The following is a 16,060-nucleotide window of genomic DNA, read 5'->3' as shown; positions in this document are numbered from 1 at the left end:
CTCATGGGAGGGGGCAGACTTCCCAGACCTGCTGTGGCCTCATGTACTGCAAAGTCCCTTCAATTCAGCCATCTGTTTGAGTTGTGCGCGTATTGCGTATTTAAAGTTTACAGGCACAAAATCATTTAAATAACTTTGATTCTCCTGTGGTGCCTGAGAACAGGGAATGCCATAAAGTGTCACTCCAATGCAAACAGGACAGAGAAATGTGACATGTGCATGCGTGCCTACGCCAGCACCTGTGTTATTTCTTCTTCTTCCATGGGCCCTCTTTAGGTAGTTTACTTTAAAATTTCGAGGACAGGGGAAACAGGGCCAAATATACAAAATTAGTATCAAATGACTCATTTCACAACCAACCCCCTACTTGGTTTGTGTAGCTAAAATACATGTAATGCACACAAGTCATTATTGTCAGATGACATTTGGAAGCAGGAGTGGGGATGGGAAGTGAGCAGGGCCTGGCTCTTACCTCACTGTTGATCCACAGAGTGGCTCCCAGGCTGAAAGCATTTTCCTTGCCCTCTTCCCGCACATCCACGTGCTGGTAGATACCATCGCTGACCTTCCATGTCACTGTCAGATGATTCTCACCCTTGCTGCTCGGTCGGATGATCACGTCGCCCTGGTCCATGGTCTCCATCATCTTTTCTGCTTGCTTGAAATTTATATTATGGAAGGATGGGTGTGCGATTACTCGCTTGATATATGCTGAAGAGGGCAGGAAAGAAGCAGATCAGGAAATGAAACTGGGGACCAACAGCAATGGGACACAAACCATGGCTTAATCTCTGACTCACTATTGAATTCTGAGCCTCTTTCACCCTCTCTGAGCCTCAATTCTCTGATATGAAAGATGTGTTCACTGAGGCCCTTGGGTGCTGACAGAATGAAGTTTTAAGAGTAACGATGCATTAGCAAAGAAAATGTGACCCCAGAGAGCCGGCCCTGCCAATGACTCCCTTTTGATGTCTCTGGGCCTTGGCACCTCGAAGCCAAGCCTCACTCCCACAGGGAGGCTGAGCAAGGGAAACTGCCCTCAGCATGTACATCCTGCAGGGGCAGAGAGGCTCAGACTGGGGGTGCAGAGGCACGGTGGTGGGCATACTCACTGGTCCGCTGCTGCTTCCGCTTCATGTCCTCCTCTTGCTTGTGGTCTGCTGCCTCAGCGTCGAAGTCATAGTAGGTGTCCTTGGGCAGTTTCCACTCGTTGTTCCTGTCCATGAGGTCTGAGGTGCGGCATGTCAGGTCCGCACTAAACTTCTCGATGTCAATCTTCATGATGCGGCAGTGAACAGTCATTCCCACCTAGATCCACAGAACATTTGAGCTGGAAGGGACAAAGATGATCTAGCCCGAAGCCCTGTTTGCATTTGAGTGAACAAAAGTCCAGGCTGAAAGATGAAGTGACTTGCCCAAAGCCAGCCAGCTACTGATGGCAGGCAAGTTCAGGGTTGAGTCTGGTCTGCAGACTACAGGCTATGTCTTGTCCTGATGCCTCCTACTCTAGGCAGGAAAACCAACTGGAGTCTATTTGGACCTATCCTGTCACTGGGCCTATTACCTTTTCCCATAAAGCTGCCTAGTTACTGCCCCTAGGAGGTATCAGTCTGGTTTCTGGTTGCCCTTTCTTGGGGGGGAAGGAATAGGCATTTTCTGTACTTTACCCTTGACTTGAGCCTATCTGTCTAAACAGTGATAAAAGCCAGTCACTCTGCACAGCTCTCCCTTTGAAAATCTCCCTAGCTTCATTTATTAGAAACAAAGAGTCTTTGCCCAGCTTTCCCGAGTCTGGAGTTCTCGGGGTTCACAACACTTAAATCAGAGAATTTGGCAGAACCAGGACTAGCCATGTTACAAACTAACTGGGTAACTCTGGAAGAGGCATTTGAATTTTTCTGAAAAAAGAAAGTACTATTTCCTTCCCCCTCAGGTGGTGAGATTAGAGACAACATAGATAAATGTCAAGTGCTACATCTAGTGTATTTACACATAATTAATGGCAGGAGACTATTGGAACAGAAAGCGAACTTGGCTTCTGTGTTTCCCAGCATTCAATGCTGGGCCCTGCTTCCTGCCCCCTGGGCTAAGCCACAGCTTCCCACACAGGAAGAGAAAGCCCTCTCCCACAGGGCTGGCAGTTTAATGAAATTTCACAAGGCATTAAACAAAAGCATTCAGATGCTTCTTGCCCTGACTTCTTTCAATTCGTTATAAACCCTCCTGAAACTCTCTCCCCACCAACAGACACTGGGAACAGAGCCTAACTTTTCATGGGGGCAGCCCAATGTTAAAGAGAACCCGATTTAGGCAGCTGAAAACCAGTGCCTTAACCCAGTCATTCATCTACCTTCACTCGCTCTTCTGGTCGCTTTACCACTTTGTCACTGAGGAATTTGGTGGGGATGAAGCCGGTGACACCGTTGTCTAGCCGTGTTTTGACACCGATGGCTTGGCCTGGGCATGAACCACTGTCAAAGTGGTTCCAGACCTAAAGAGGGCATCAGGAGAGAAGCTTGTGCATTAAGATTCTGGAAATCATCCCTGGCAAGTGTGGCTCAGTGGATGGAGTGCCAGCCTGCAAACCGAAAGCATCAGTTTGATTCCCAGTCAGAGTACATGCCTGGGTTATGAGCTAGGTCCCCAGTTGGGGGGCATGTGAGAGGCACCCACACATTAATGTTTCCCTCCCTCTCTTTCTCTTTCCCTTTTCAATAAATAAAAACAAAAATCTTTTTTAAAAAAGTAAGAAACAAAACTAAAAAAGATTCTGGAAATCACACATTCTGGAAAAAGCTGCAGAGGATGTCGTAATTTACCATCAACACCTGGTAAAACGGTCTGAACACACAATGACTCAGCCACTCACCGGCAAAGAACGTGAATATCCTCAATGTTCATTCACTTGTAACTCACGTTTGGCACCACTGGCCATCAAATCAACTGTGAGGGTTTTTTTTTTTTTTAAAGATTTTATTTATTTATCTTTAGAGGGGAAGGGAAGGAGAGAGGGAGAGAAATATCAATGTACGGTTGCCTCTCATGTGTCCCCTGCTGGGAACTGGCCTGCAACCCAGGCATGTGCCCTGACTGGGAATCGAACCACGATACTCGGGTTCGCAGGCCCATACTCAATCCACTGAGCTACACCAGTCAGGGCCAACTGTGAGTTTTATGCTAACCTATATGTCCTTCTAGCCAAAACTGAGGCTCCCCTCTCCCAGTTTGTTCTGACCTAGTGGGCATATGCAACATCAAAGTCGGTCTCCTCAGAGAACCAGTTGCCTCTTGGCTTTCTATATATTCTGGACAGATCCCATCCATTTCTTTTATTGAGTAAAGATAAAAAACTGTTATTTACAGTCTGCCTAACATTTGAAGACCCAGAAAAAGCATTCTTTAATGGAGTTCTGACTATGAGAAAGGCAGATGATTGTCTAGAGGAATGTGGGAAAAATTAAAATGTGTTTGGAGAACAAAAAAAATTGAAGGGAGCCTAGAGATTTCGTCTAACTAGCAACTGTGCCAGCTCTGCAGGTCAGACATGCGTGTCCTCATGTCTCTAATCTGGTTGAGCTAGGTGCCCACAGAATGGGAAACAGGGTAAGGGCTGAGCCAGAACAGAAGAAAGTGCACAGATCATCACTCACTAGCACATGGAGGGACTTCATGTTAGACCTGTTTGTGTCCTAGTCTTCTTCCATCTTTGTGTATCCTTTGGTAAAGCATTATCGAAACACTCCTATTTCCTACTCCTTTCAAGGGCACTCATACCATTTACGCAAGGAAGTTCAGTGACCATGGTAACTGCAGCACATACCTCACTTAGTTCTGGGAAATTGTCCTGCTGACAGAAAGGGCACTGCCACAGCCCAGTCTCATCGTTTCGGATCGCCTGGTCATAGCTCTCACCCTGTGGCCGCCTGTGGGCAATGCCAGTGACATTGCAGATGATGAGCTTTCCTGGAGGAAGGGAAAGAGAACAGGAGTCGACTGAGAGAACCAGAGAGGCAACTTCTTCCATCAACCTTTTGCTGACAGAACATCTGCCTTACAGCATCTGCACTGATTTCCCTTATGCCTTTGACAAGGAGGATCTTCCCCTGATTTGCAGACATAGAAACATGAGGCTTATAAAAGTGAATTCATAAAGATTCCACAGCAGCCCTGGCTGGTGTGTCTCAGTAGATTGAGCACTGCCCTGCAAGTTGAGGGGTTGCTGGTTCAATTCTCAGTCAGGAGGGAATACACTTGGGTCGTGGGCCAGGTCCCCTGTTGGGGGAGTGTTGGAGGCAACCAACCAATTGATGTTTTTCTTGCCAGTCGTGGTTTCTCTCCCTTTTTCTCCCTCCCTCACCTTTCTCTAAAAATAAATAAGTAAAATCTAAAAAGATTTCACATCAGGTTAAAATGTAATTTGACCATGAACTCAGCTTTGATTCCAGTCCAGGGAGTCAAAGCTGGATTGCTTGGTTTAAATTTATATAGTAAACCCTGGTTCCCCAAGCCCTGGGGCCTCGGACCCTAAGATCTGTGGCCTGTTACAAAGCTTGCCTGAACTCTGCATCCTGATCACCCCCCACCCCACTGCCTGAGCTCAGCCTCCTGTCCAATGTGTGGAAAACCGGTCCCTGATGCCGAAAAGTTTGGGGATCACTGCAGTAAGTGCATCCTCCCCACCCCTACATATCCTTCTCCAGCTAAGAGTAGACCCAGCATTTACCAATGTAGAAGGTCTCTGGTGTTTCTTTGGTTAACATGTTGAAGATTTCCTCTGTGTTGGGAGAGCGGTAGGCTGTCCGCAGGTCCTTATACCGACAGCTCAGCTCTGCCCGGATGTCGTACAGGGTGATGTGTTTATCACCGTATCCCTGGGGAAGAAGCTCATCAAAAAGAGCCTTGCAACTGCTCCCCAACCCAAGCCCCAAGCCTTTCAATGACAGCAGTAGGCTAAATGGCTTCTGTCAGGGTTTCTTTTCTTCTTTCCCCCAGGATTAACTAAAGAAGGTTTTCAAACTTTTTATCCGTAGAATACTGGTCTATAATAAAAGGGCTTCGGAGAACCCCATGTACAAAACAGGCAAGTGTGAAGCTGCAATGTTGGAAAGGAGGAGGAGGGCCCAGAAGGAAACTATAACTGAGCCCCTCCCAGCTCCTTCCCGCTCCCTACAATGACTGCAGTTGCCTTGGATCCTTAAAAAGCAGATAAAAACTTCTTTGAGACACCCAGTGTGGATGGAGGGAGAAGAGAAAATCAAGTCTCTCACACTAATAGCACTGGGGGTTTCTCGGGAGCCTTGATGCCTGGTTCTCCCCCCAACTAGGCCACTCAGGATGGTGTTTACACCAGGCTTTCTACCCTGTTACCCACCTGCCTCTCCAGTTCTTCTGCAAAGGCATCTAGGTCCAGGTCCTTGAGTCGCTCTGGGTTTTCCAAGATCTCCTCAAGGGCTCCAGCAGGGTTGGCATCTTCAGCTGATTCATCATATTCCAGAGCATCCACTGCCATTTTCCTGGCCCACTCATAGGTCTCAGGATGGACTCGAGAACCATCAAGGACTTCAATATATGAGTCAGTGCTGAAGGAAAGGCAGAAAAGGGGCAGGGTATATAATGAAAAGTTTCTGGTACTAGTCCAAATATCCACTAATAGGAAACTGGTTGAATAAATTAGGATACCTCCATACAGTGGAGCACTATACAGCCATTAAAAAGAATGAAATAGATCTATGTGTGCTGACATGGAAAAATGGCCACGATATATTGATACGTGAAAAATGCACTGCAGAACACTATGAACCATATGATCCCATTTTTGTAGTAAATGGGTAGTTAGTAAATGCATAGCAAAAATAAAATTTAGAAAAGTTGCAGTATACATCAAATTGTTATAGTAGTCATCTCTGGGGAGTGGGATTATGGGGGACATCCACTTTCTGCATAATATTTCTGTATGTTGAATTTTATATAATGAACTTTTACAAGTCTTTTAATAAGATAATGCAAGAAGGGGGAAAAAGACCTTTGAAAATTTGCTGACAACTATTTTCCCCCATAAAGCCTTCCCAGGCTGGTCTTGCCCGTGCACTCACATGGACCTATGTTATTCGTGGAGTGTTACAGCAAAGCTGGGTGGAAAATGAAGTTTTAGAACTTGAAGCCTATTTCCCCACTGATTTCCATTACTGAATGAGGAGCTATGTGCCCGTGGAAAAGATCCTCCAAAGACTGAGTTGATAACTTCTGGAGAGGAAGAGGTCAATAGTGAAGTCCAAAGTCCAAGTGAATAGAACTTTCTCTCAATAACATCATCTCAAAACATACTGAATCTCTTTCCCCCTTCCGTATCTCCTCAAAACCCCATTCTCCTTTTCCACTGCCCCTGCTATACCCACCCTTATAAGCCATGACACACCGTAACAACAGATTTCTGTTTAATGAATAAAACCTTATGTTTTCTGTCCTTCAACAGAAAGCTCCCTCTTAAAAATTTTTTTTTTTAATTTATTGATTTTAGAGAGAGAAAAGGAGAGAGGAACATTAGTTTGCTGTTCCACTTACTGATGCGTCCATGAATTGATTCTTGTATGTGCCCTGACTGGGGATTGAGTCCGCAACCTTGGAGTAGCAGGACACTCTAACCAACTGAGCTACCTGGCCAGGGCCCTAAGTTGGTTCTTTTTATGTTTCTCTCACTAAAAAAAGCTTCCCATAATAGAACCGATCTTTTCCATAGGTCAGAGGCTCTTGACTGAACAAAGGTTTCATCTTTGTTTTAAAACATTTCCTAATTTAAATAGCTTGTGGCCCTGTGGCAGCCCTAAGCCCCTGAAGCCCCAAGCAAAGCCCATGGGAATCTCTCCTGGTTTACCCAGGCGAGGCATCACCTGTCCCCCAGGGAGGCTGTGTCGATCTTGAGGAAGCCAGCACAATTCATGAAGACTTTGGGACCCATGTGGCACATGGTGACCAGCTGGGTCCGGCTCTCGAGCCTGGTGTTGTTCTGCTTCAGGATCTAGGGGAGAGGACTGGAGTGAGTCAGAGCAGGAGGCAGGCCCCACTTCCCGGCCTGCTTTCAGGTTTCTGTGAAACTCTCCGTGATGGGAACTCTGTCCCTGTGCCCCACTGTCTAATTGAGCACTATACCATACTGTCCGCTACCGAAAAATGATTTTAATGACCTATACCCACCAAAGATAACATATAACTAATATATACCTTAAAAGGTCATGATAAAACATATATTCAAATACCCATCACTAACCTTTAGAAAAAACATTATTATCAATAACTTTGAATCTCCCTGCATGCTCCATTCCCCCAGATTAAAATCCTTTTTCTTTCCAGTGGAAAAATCCCACCATCCTGAGGTTTGTGCCTGATACTCTCTTGCCTTCCTCCATCTGTTTTCCTCCATGGCTCACCGCTATCTCTCCATGAGCCACTACGGTAAAGTAGTGCAGAGCACAGCTGTGGCTACCTGGTCTGAATGAAGTCTGACTCCGACTCTCACTAGCTGGATGACTCTGGACAAGGCCCTTTACTCCTGAGTTTGGTCTTCCTGTCTAATCATATTGGCATGGTATAAAGGTTAAAGGAAATGGGAACTTTTCCTATTCCCTGATTCAACCCAATCCTACCTTCAGAAGATGGGTCCCTTTTCGAGGTCCCAGGCCACACACATACTGGATTAAGGCCTGACTATAAGGGTGGGCAATGGCACGGTTGACATCGACCCCAACCTCATTGACTCGGTTGATAAATTCACAGTACAAGGCGTTGAGCAGCTCCTCTTTCACCACATGCTCCTGTCGACACACAGCAGGCAGGTGGTAAGGTTACTGTGCTACTCTGCCCACCTAGACCTGCCTGTTAAATCCTACTCACCTGCAAAGGGTGAAACTTGAGACACAGGATGTCTTCATCAGAGCTGCACACCTGGGCAAATTCGATCAGAGGGTCCTGGATGCGCCGGGCCAGGGAGACAGCTTGTCTCAGCACTGGCGGGTAATCCCGGAACTCTGCCTAGAGTCAAATGAGGGTCAGCAGAGCCATAAAGTTCCCCTGGCTCCAAGAGCAAGAGAAAATCCAAACTGTTCTGGCTTTAAGTCACCTTCTCTCCTCCTTTGGAACCATTTTTCTGGGGACCAATTTAATCTATGGGGTTTCTAGTCTGAACCATGACTGACAAAATGGAAAACCTCTCCATGGGTAAATGAACAGGTGTAGCCCTGTGACCCGAAAACCTCTGTTTCCCCTACTAAGTCCCCCAGGAATGATAGCTCTAGGCTGTGCAGATCTAAGGCTCCAGCATTACCTCTGATTTTTTGCTGTTCATATAGAGAATGGCCAACTCGTTGTCAACCAGCTCCACCCCAATAGAGGAAAGCTGCTGGCCCTGGTCCAGCTCATGCACAATGCGCTTCACATCCTCAATCAACATCTGGGCATCCCTGGAGAGATGAAGGGTATTAATCAGGGTTATTTCTGCAGAATTTCTCATGGGAGGGATAAGAGGTGGGGCTGTGGGGAGGAGAGAGCTGTGAAGACAAGGTACAATATTTCCAGGAATATTCCCTTGGGATGGGGATATTACCAAGAACCTACACAAGCACATGCAAGACTCAACAACAAAAGATGAGTGACTTTAAACCAAGCCTGGCCCAATCCCCTGGTGCCCAACTACCTGTTCTCTCCTGCAACTGTCACCACATGGGGCTTTTTGTTCAGAAGAAATTTCTTCAGGGTTTCAATATCTTGAGCCTGGATTGAAAGAAAGTGGAGTTAAATGGCTCTGAAAATAGGGAGATTTCAAGAAGTTCTCTCTCCCTAAGTAGCTCAAGACCTTACAAAACCAGAGAACAAGGATGTATATCACATGTTGTCTAACTGGAATGCAAAACAGAAGGACTAGGCTCTCTGGATGGAATACTATACACTTGTTAATGTCTTCTGAGGTTATTATACTCTGGGTTACACTTGGGTTGTGGTTAACTAAAAATACTAGGCTTTGTTTGCCCTGGCTGAGTAGTTCGAACGGTGAGAGGGTCATCCCCATACACCAGGGCTGTGGGTGTGATCCCTAGTCAGGGCGTGTGCACGAACCAACCCATGAGTGCATGAATAGACTGAATAGATGGAACAGGCTGATTTCTCTCTCTCTCCCCATTCTTTTCTCTCTCAAATCAATAAATTAATAAAAAAACATATAATAATCCATTGCCTGGCAGTCAGGACTATTCTGATTTCCAATTCAAGATTTTTCTCTTTTTTTTTTAGTTGTCTGTTAAAAATTACTTTTTAGAATGGGCACTCTCAACAAAATTGAAAGATAGAGTTAGGTAAAAAAATCAGAAGCATACACATGAGATGAATTCAAATTCCTTCCCTTAGAAAAACAGACACTGAAAGACTAAAGCACAGAAAAGGCTGGCTTAACGCCTCAGTGGCTTTCAGCTCCTGGAACAGGCTGACCCAGATGCTGTGAGAACAGAGGCAGTCAAGGGCAGCTCCCAAGCACACAAGGCTGAGGAACTGGCCTCAAGCCAGAAGTGAATTCTGCACCAGAACTTGAGTGCCATCTAGTGTCCAAGGAAGTGAGACTTATCCTAGGACTTGAAGGATAAGCAACCAGGTCAGAGACATTCGGGGTCTTGTATGGGATGTTGCTTAGACCATAAGCACTTATCCCCACTGAGTTAGAAGATATACTCAAGATGTACACTTGGTGACCCACCCCAGCCACTTGCCTTTTTCTCCCGTTCTTCCTCTCTCCAAGCAGTTCGCCGTTTGGTAAAATGGGGCAGCCGGAGAAAGTCTGTCACTTCTCCTTCACCGTTGACCAAGGCGCAAAACACAGGGTGATCTCTGACAGCCGAGTAAGAAAAGAGCAGTATGATACTCAGCGATATGAGGATATGAATAAGAGAATAAGATTGGAACAGGGGTAAGGGTGATGGCAGGTGGGCAGAAATAGGGAGTTACCTGGCAGAGGAGAAAGCAATGCCTAGGACTCGGACGCCTTTTCCTTGGTTCTCATCCATGAAGTCATCATCTTCCTCTACCTGTTGATCTGGCCGGTAGGGTGCCACCTTCAACCAGTTGTAGAGCTTTCGACTACAAGCCTGGGGAGGAAACACACCAGACATCATAGGAGGCTAAGGAAACAGATGCAGGCACATGTGTGTATTCATATGCACACGTTCCTAGCCTTTGGCAGGGCTTACAACCGGACGGCATACCTTGCTTTGGGAAACTGCAAAGTACACAGAGGACAGCAACATAAACAAAAAATATTTGGATTGGCAGGTAGGGGTGGAGTGGGGGAAGAGGTGCCTCCAGTAGAGGGATCTTGCAGTGACCTAAGCCCTGTTTGTACTCCCTCTCAAATTCTGCTCTGCCTGCCCCCAGTGTTTCTCCTTCAGCTGTTAAGGGGTTCCTCCACCCTCAGCTCTAGTTTGGGGAAACCATGAGCTTCTGTTCTCACCTTTATGACGTATTCTTTGGCTTCGACCAGCAGCTTGTTCTTGAGTTCTTTGGCCATCTGCACATAGAGGAACTGCTGCAGAGCTCGCTCAATGGCCATGGTGCGCTGCCGGTTCCACTCCTGCACCTGATGGCTGAACTCATCTCGATAGTAGAACTGTTTGATCTCTTCGAAATATGTCTGGTCACTGCCGTAACTAAGAAAAGACAACACTGTGGTTTAGGGATGAGAACAGGTGATGCCCAACTGTCCACAGATAGTGCAAGTGAGTCGCTACAATGGCTTGCTCAATTTTGAAATTGTTGTTCACATTCCTGAGGGACCCCTTCTTCCAAGACATTCCTCACCAAGCCCTCCCCAAGAGCCCCCACCCCAGAGCTTTGCTTACCCTTCCACGCCCTTCATATCTATGCTGATGTCAATGGTGAGCAGCCCTTCCTCTTCAGCCAGGCACATCTTCAGGAACTGGTCATCTCTAAGTTCCTTAACAGGCTTGTTCTTTAAGTACTTGAAGGAGTAAGCGTAGTGAGCCTCATCCACATCCTGTACACATCAAGAGGGAATCATCAGCCTACAGGCTGGCTTGGTGATGGGAGAAAAGACTGTCTCTGCTCTCAGGCAGAAAGCTAAGTTACAGGAAATTCAGCTCAATCAACGAGCTGGGCCACATGCTGAGTTAAACCCCTTTATCCAGAGCTCACCTTTCTACCTTTCTTGGTGGGGTTTATATTTAGCTTGGCTCGCTCCTGAAAAGTCTGCCTCAGCACCTGCCGAACCAGGGGCTCTCGAGCAATCTGCAGGGCTACCATGTAGCGGGCACCTTCCAGCACAGCTTCTGGCGTAGGGAACTGGCTGTGGGGAAAATGGAGGAGCTGAGGATGCAGGTGTGTTGGCTTCAGGCCCCTCCTCCTAGCAGCCACCCGTTGCTTGCCTACCTGCAAACATAATCCTTGGCCAGCTCCAAGGGCTCCGCAGGAAACTGTTCTGTCTCGTGCCGCTGGTAGCTGTCCCGGAGGTTTTCCCCAAACTGCTCAGGAGTAAGGCCAAACTTTTTGGCCAGACCATCTAAAGTAACCAGGAGAGTGAAAGGTAAGGCAATAGACTCTTAAGGGTATAGAGCAGGGATTCTTGGTACCAGACTGTAAAGGGGTCATGAATGAACAGGACAAGGGTGTCTTACAAAGAGCAAGGAAAAAACTGACTTTAAATATCTGACAGGTTGTTATGAGGCAGAAGAAGTAGAAATTTTCTATGTGACTCCTGGGTTCAGAACTAAGGTGGAAGCTACAGCTTAATAAAAGAATTTCCCAAAGACAGGATGGGCTGTCTCCCTCTAAACATGTGTTTCCATCCCTTCAGGAATTTAGGGAGAGGCTGGACCATTGACTGTGGGGTGAGTGTGGGACATGGGTGCAAGTGCTCAGAGCTGAACTGGTCATCCACTCAGGTGTTCCTTAAGTGCTCTTCCCGCCCACCAGTGACAATCAGGGACTCCCCTGCCTCACTCGAGGCTGGAATGCCCTGGTCCTAATGGCTGGCTCTTACCTAAGCCAGCACTCTGGCAGATGGTGTACATGTCTCGACGGGAAGCCTGCTTGAGCTCTGGCCCCCTCTGCTCCTCATCTTCTGCCTCCTCACCTTCACCTGGGAGGGAAAAAGGAGTTAGCGTGCTGGTTTCCAATCACTCCCAAGGATCTGATGCATACAGAGCAGCCCCAAAAGGCACTCAGCCAAGGGCATCCTTGGACATGCCATGACCATCAAACCTCCTGGGGCTTCTTTCCCAGGACTCACCTTCCTCGTCTCCCTCTTCCCTTACACGCTTCATCTTCTTGCGGTTGGCCTTGGCAGCATTCTGCATCTTGGGGATGTCACGACCGTAATAAAGCAGGAAATGGCTGTAAACATCTTTCAGCTCATCCATTGACTGTACATCCTTGAGCCTGAAGGGAAGGGACGTAAGACCTCACTTGTCACTAAGAAAGAGCATACCCCAGTTCTGCTACAAGAGATCCAATTCCCACCAGGCAAGATCCCAACCAGGACAGGTGCCTGGATTTTCTAATTACTGTAGACACTCGGTGCCCCCAGACCAGGACCTCATTACAACCAAGGTATCTTAAAGGACAAATATGACAAACAAATGATGGTTGCTGGTTGTTAGAAGTACAAACAGAAAGGGAGAGAAAGACAAGGCAGCAAGTCTCTAGCGAAGTTCAGTCCTTGTCCCTGCTCCCCAGTTTCACAACACTGGCCACTAAAATCATTTGCTCCCATCTCACATCCCTCTGACTTCAGGCTCACTAAGCTACTTTCTGGTTATAATTTGGTTTCCTAAGTAACTTCATATACACAGGCTGAGAATTTTGCAATGTTACGCTCTCCTGGGGTTGGTGGTGGGGCTGCCTTTGATCTGAGGGCTCCGTGTCATGCATCGAACCCTGCATATGCTACCTTTCCATGTCGGTGGTGTCCAGAGCCCGGATGCCATCAGCAAGAGGTTTGTCTGGGTCAGCAGAAATTTGCTCATACTGATAAGCCTGCATCTTCTCAAACAGCCGCGTTAGGTTCTCTTTGCGGATCCTTAGCTGGGTCCACTAGGACAGGATAGGGTAGCAGTTAAGGGCTGGTGTTCAGCCTTGGAGTCTCAAGGCTGTTCTGTTCCTTACCAGGAGACTCTGGGGAAAACTAACAGGCCTGGGGGTGGCGTTGGGGGTTTGGGCTGCTCAAAGAGCTTGGGCCCTGATAACAGCAGGGTCCAATCCAGCCCTCAACCCCCTGGGGAGCGTGGAACCACATTACCTTTTCATCCCACTGCCACACCCTCCACAAGTCATTGATGTGCAACTCAGGCTCCACATACTCCTTCCGGTAGAAGGCAATAAAAGGCACCTGGGGTGGCAAGGAGACTACAGTCAACCAGAGGGAAAGCTCGGTATGGATTGCCTTTGCCAGGAAATTCCTTGGTTTGGAAGACTGGCCGCCCTCACAGGCCTATCCAGGGTGCATGCTCTCTCTGCCACTGGGGAAGAAAATGCTGCAGACAGGGCAGCACTGTTCTCCCGATCGCCAATCTCCTGTAGTCCTCACACTTGTCTAGGGGCCCCTGCTGAGGACAGGAAAAGGGGGATCCCCACCCGACTAAGGTAGTTATCTTATCCCTCAGCCCCTGGCTGAATTTCTTTTTTTTTTTTTTTAATATTTTATTTATTTATCTTTAGAGGGGAAAGGAAGGAGAGAGGGAGAGAAACATCAATGTATGGTTGCCTTTCATGGGTCCCCTGCTGGGAACTGTCCTGCAGGGAACCAGCCTGCAACCCCGGTATGTGCCCTGACTGGGAATCGAACTGCGATTGTCTGGTTCACAGGCCTGCGCTCAATCCACTGAGCTATACCAGCCAGGGCTGACCCTGGCTGAATTTCTAACACTGGAAACGGGTTGCTAGAGATTGAGGTGCTACCTCAAAATGCTGATTTCGCATGAAGCCCAGGGCCTCTTTAATCTTCTGAATTGTGCTGGGCCCTTTTCGACTGAAGCTGCTGGTTGGCTGCCCTCTGTCCAGGTAATCACAGCTTTCCTACAGTCGGAATAAAAAAGAAACAACAACAGCACTGTCACTTGCTTTGTCTCACTGCACACGAAACTGCTTCATATCACTGGATGACCCTGGAAGGGTCAGAAAATGGAGAAAAACCCCTTTCATCTGTGGGTGGGTGGGCACGCGCGTGCGCGCGCGCACACACACACACACACACACACTGTTCCTCAACAGGCACACAAATGTTTGGGGCAGCAGAGGAGCAGCTCCTCAACTTCTGGTTCATGTCAAACACAAGGACCTTTTTGGGGGGTACCTGCAAAGAAATAGTTGGTGTGGCAAAAGCGTTCCTGTAGATCCAGTCAGCTTCCTCTTCTAGTTCATCATCTTCGGCCCCCTTGACTGGGATGGAGCGGAGCTGCACAGGACAAGACAACTGAGTGAGGCTGACTTCCTCTTGCATCCCATGTAGGAGAAACACACACCATTCTGGACAAAAATGTGTGCTCTGCAGGCACACAATTCCAGTACCCAAAGGAGTGGCAAGAAGTAGGCACTTCACATGTTACTAAAGAAAGAGTGCCATTTCATTCCGCTGTGATGGAGGCGTAGGTGGAAACACGGTGCCTCCTCGAACAACCAAGTTTAAAGACAACAAAGTTTTAGTAACAAAAACGCAGCCAAAACACAGAAAATTGAACTATACCGAAGTCCGACAACAACAAACCATTCAGTCAGATCAGTAAGAGGGGCGAAGCCAGCGACTGGTGGAGTGGGGTTGCACAGGAAAACTCTGCTGGACCGACCCAGGTGCAAGCAGCGGTTGGCAGATCCCAGGTGTGGGGTTGCGACGGGCAGACCCAGTGAGGGCACAAGGCGGCAGGCTTACCACAGTCACACATTTGCGCGCAGATAAACCAGCAAAGGATCGAGCAGTGAGACAGACCTTGCAGGCCCCAGTGGCGGGAAGCAGCAGAGGGGACCACCATTGCCCCTCTTTGACCCTGCCCCCACATACAGCGTCACAACCCAGCGACCTGGGTGGCCCCGCCCTGGTGAACACCTAAGGCTCTGCTCCTCGTACCTAACAGGTGCAAACAGACTAAAACATGGCTCAAGAAGATCTCAAAGCCCCAGGGCCCATAACTCTAAGCGACCAAGAAATAGCCAAACTCTCAGATGCACATTTCAAAACACTGGTGATCAGGATGCTCACAGAACTGGTTGATTTTAGTCACAAATGACTAAATGACTAGAGGAATAAATGAAGGCTAAACTAATTGAAATGAAGGGAAATGCACAGGAAACCAATAGTGATGGAAAGGAAAATGGGACTCAAATCAAGGGAGTAGACCAGAAGGAAGAAAAAAATGACCAAACAGAAAAGAATGAAGAAACAAGAATTCTAAAAAATGAGGAGTGGCTTAGGAACCTCCAGGACATCTTTAAACACTCCAACATCTGAATTATAGGGGTACCAGAAGGGGAAGAGAAAGAGCAAGTGGAAAATTTATTTGAACATATAATAAAGGAGAACTTCTTCAATCTGGCAAAGGCAATAGACTTCCAGGAAATCCAGGAAGCACAGAGAGTCCCAAAGAAGTTGGACCCAAGAAGGAACACACCAAGGCACATCATAATTACATTAGCCAAGATTAAAATGAAGGAGAGAATCCTAGAAGCAGCAAGAGATAAGGGGACAGTCACCTACAAAGGAGTTCCCATCAGACTGTCAGCTGATTTCTCAAAAGAGACCTCACAGGCAAGAAGGGGCTGGAAAGAAGTATTCCAAGTCATGAAATCCAAAGACCTACATCCAAGATCACTCTATCCAGCAAAGCTTTCATTTAGAATGGAAGGACAGATAAAGTGCTTCCCAGATAAGATAAAATTCAAGGAGTTCATCATCACCAAGCCCTTATTATATGAAATGTTAAAGGAACTTATCTAAGAAAAAGAAGATTAAAAATATGAACAGCGAAAGGACAGCAAACTCACAGTTATTAACAACCACACCTAAAATAAAAGCAAACTA

General features: G+C 47.3%; 1 protein-coding gene across 3 annotated transcripts in view; it reads right to left on the bottom strand.

Annotated features, from left to right (window-relative positions):
• SUPT6H (SPT6 homolog, histone chaperone and transcription elongation factor) overlaps nucleotides 1-16,060 on the bottom strand; it is a 33,470-nt gene that overhangs the window by 4,631 nt on the left and 12,779 nt on the right. For all 3 annotated transcript variants that reach the window (XM_037162773.2, XM_037162772.2, XM_053662755.1), the window contains 23 exons: nucleotides 14,342-14,443; nucleotides 13,948-14,064; nucleotides 13,289-13,378; nucleotides 12,941-13,083; nucleotides 12,281-12,429; nucleotides 12,032-12,130; nucleotides 11,422-11,551; nucleotides 11,188-11,338; nucleotides 10,875-11,029; nucleotides 10,487-10,682; nucleotides 9,985-10,124; nucleotides 9,750-9,867; nucleotides 8,687-8,763; nucleotides 8,318-8,453; nucleotides 7,888-8,025; nucleotides 7,641-7,808; nucleotides 6,888-7,015; nucleotides 5,372-5,579; nucleotides 4,724-4,871; nucleotides 3,821-3,963; nucleotides 2,351-2,491; nucleotides 1,113-1,308; nucleotides 473-711 (listed from right to left, as the gene is read on the bottom strand). In XM_037162773.2, coding sequence (XP_037018668.1) covers nucleotides 473-711; nucleotides 1,113-1,308; nucleotides 2,351-2,491; nucleotides 3,821-3,963; nucleotides 4,724-4,871; nucleotides 5,372-5,579; nucleotides 6,888-7,015; nucleotides 7,641-7,808; nucleotides 7,888-8,025; nucleotides 8,318-8,453; nucleotides 8,687-8,763; nucleotides 9,750-9,867; nucleotides 9,985-10,124; nucleotides 10,487-10,682; nucleotides 10,875-11,029; nucleotides 11,188-11,338; nucleotides 11,422-11,551; nucleotides 12,032-12,130; nucleotides 12,281-12,429; nucleotides 12,941-13,083; nucleotides 13,289-13,378; nucleotides 13,948-14,064; nucleotides 14,342-14,443 — 3,312 coding nt within the window. The remainder of the gene's footprint in view (nucleotides 1-472; nucleotides 712-1,112; nucleotides 1,309-2,350; nucleotides 2,492-3,820; nucleotides 3,964-4,723; nucleotides 4,872-5,371; nucleotides 5,580-6,887; nucleotides 7,016-7,640; nucleotides 7,809-7,887; nucleotides 8,026-8,317; nucleotides 8,454-8,686; nucleotides 8,764-9,749; nucleotides 9,868-9,984; nucleotides 10,125-10,486; nucleotides 10,683-10,874; nucleotides 11,030-11,187; nucleotides 11,339-11,421; nucleotides 11,552-12,031; nucleotides 12,131-12,280; nucleotides 12,430-12,940; nucleotides 13,084-13,288; nucleotides 13,379-13,947; nucleotides 14,065-14,341; nucleotides 14,444-16,060) is intronic.

This window comes from Artibeus jamaicensis, unplaced genomic scaffold (assembly GCF_021234435.1).
Source record: "Artibeus jamaicensis isolate MK-2021 breed Jamaican fruit bat unplaced genomic scaffold, CSHL_Jam_final contig_2790, whole genome shotgun sequence".
NCBI lineage: Eukaryota > Metazoa > Chordata > Mammalia > Chiroptera > Phyllostomidae > Artibeus > Artibeus jamaicensis.
Note: the sequence above shows the minus strand (reverse complement) of the source record. Positions and strands in the feature narration are given on the sequence as shown.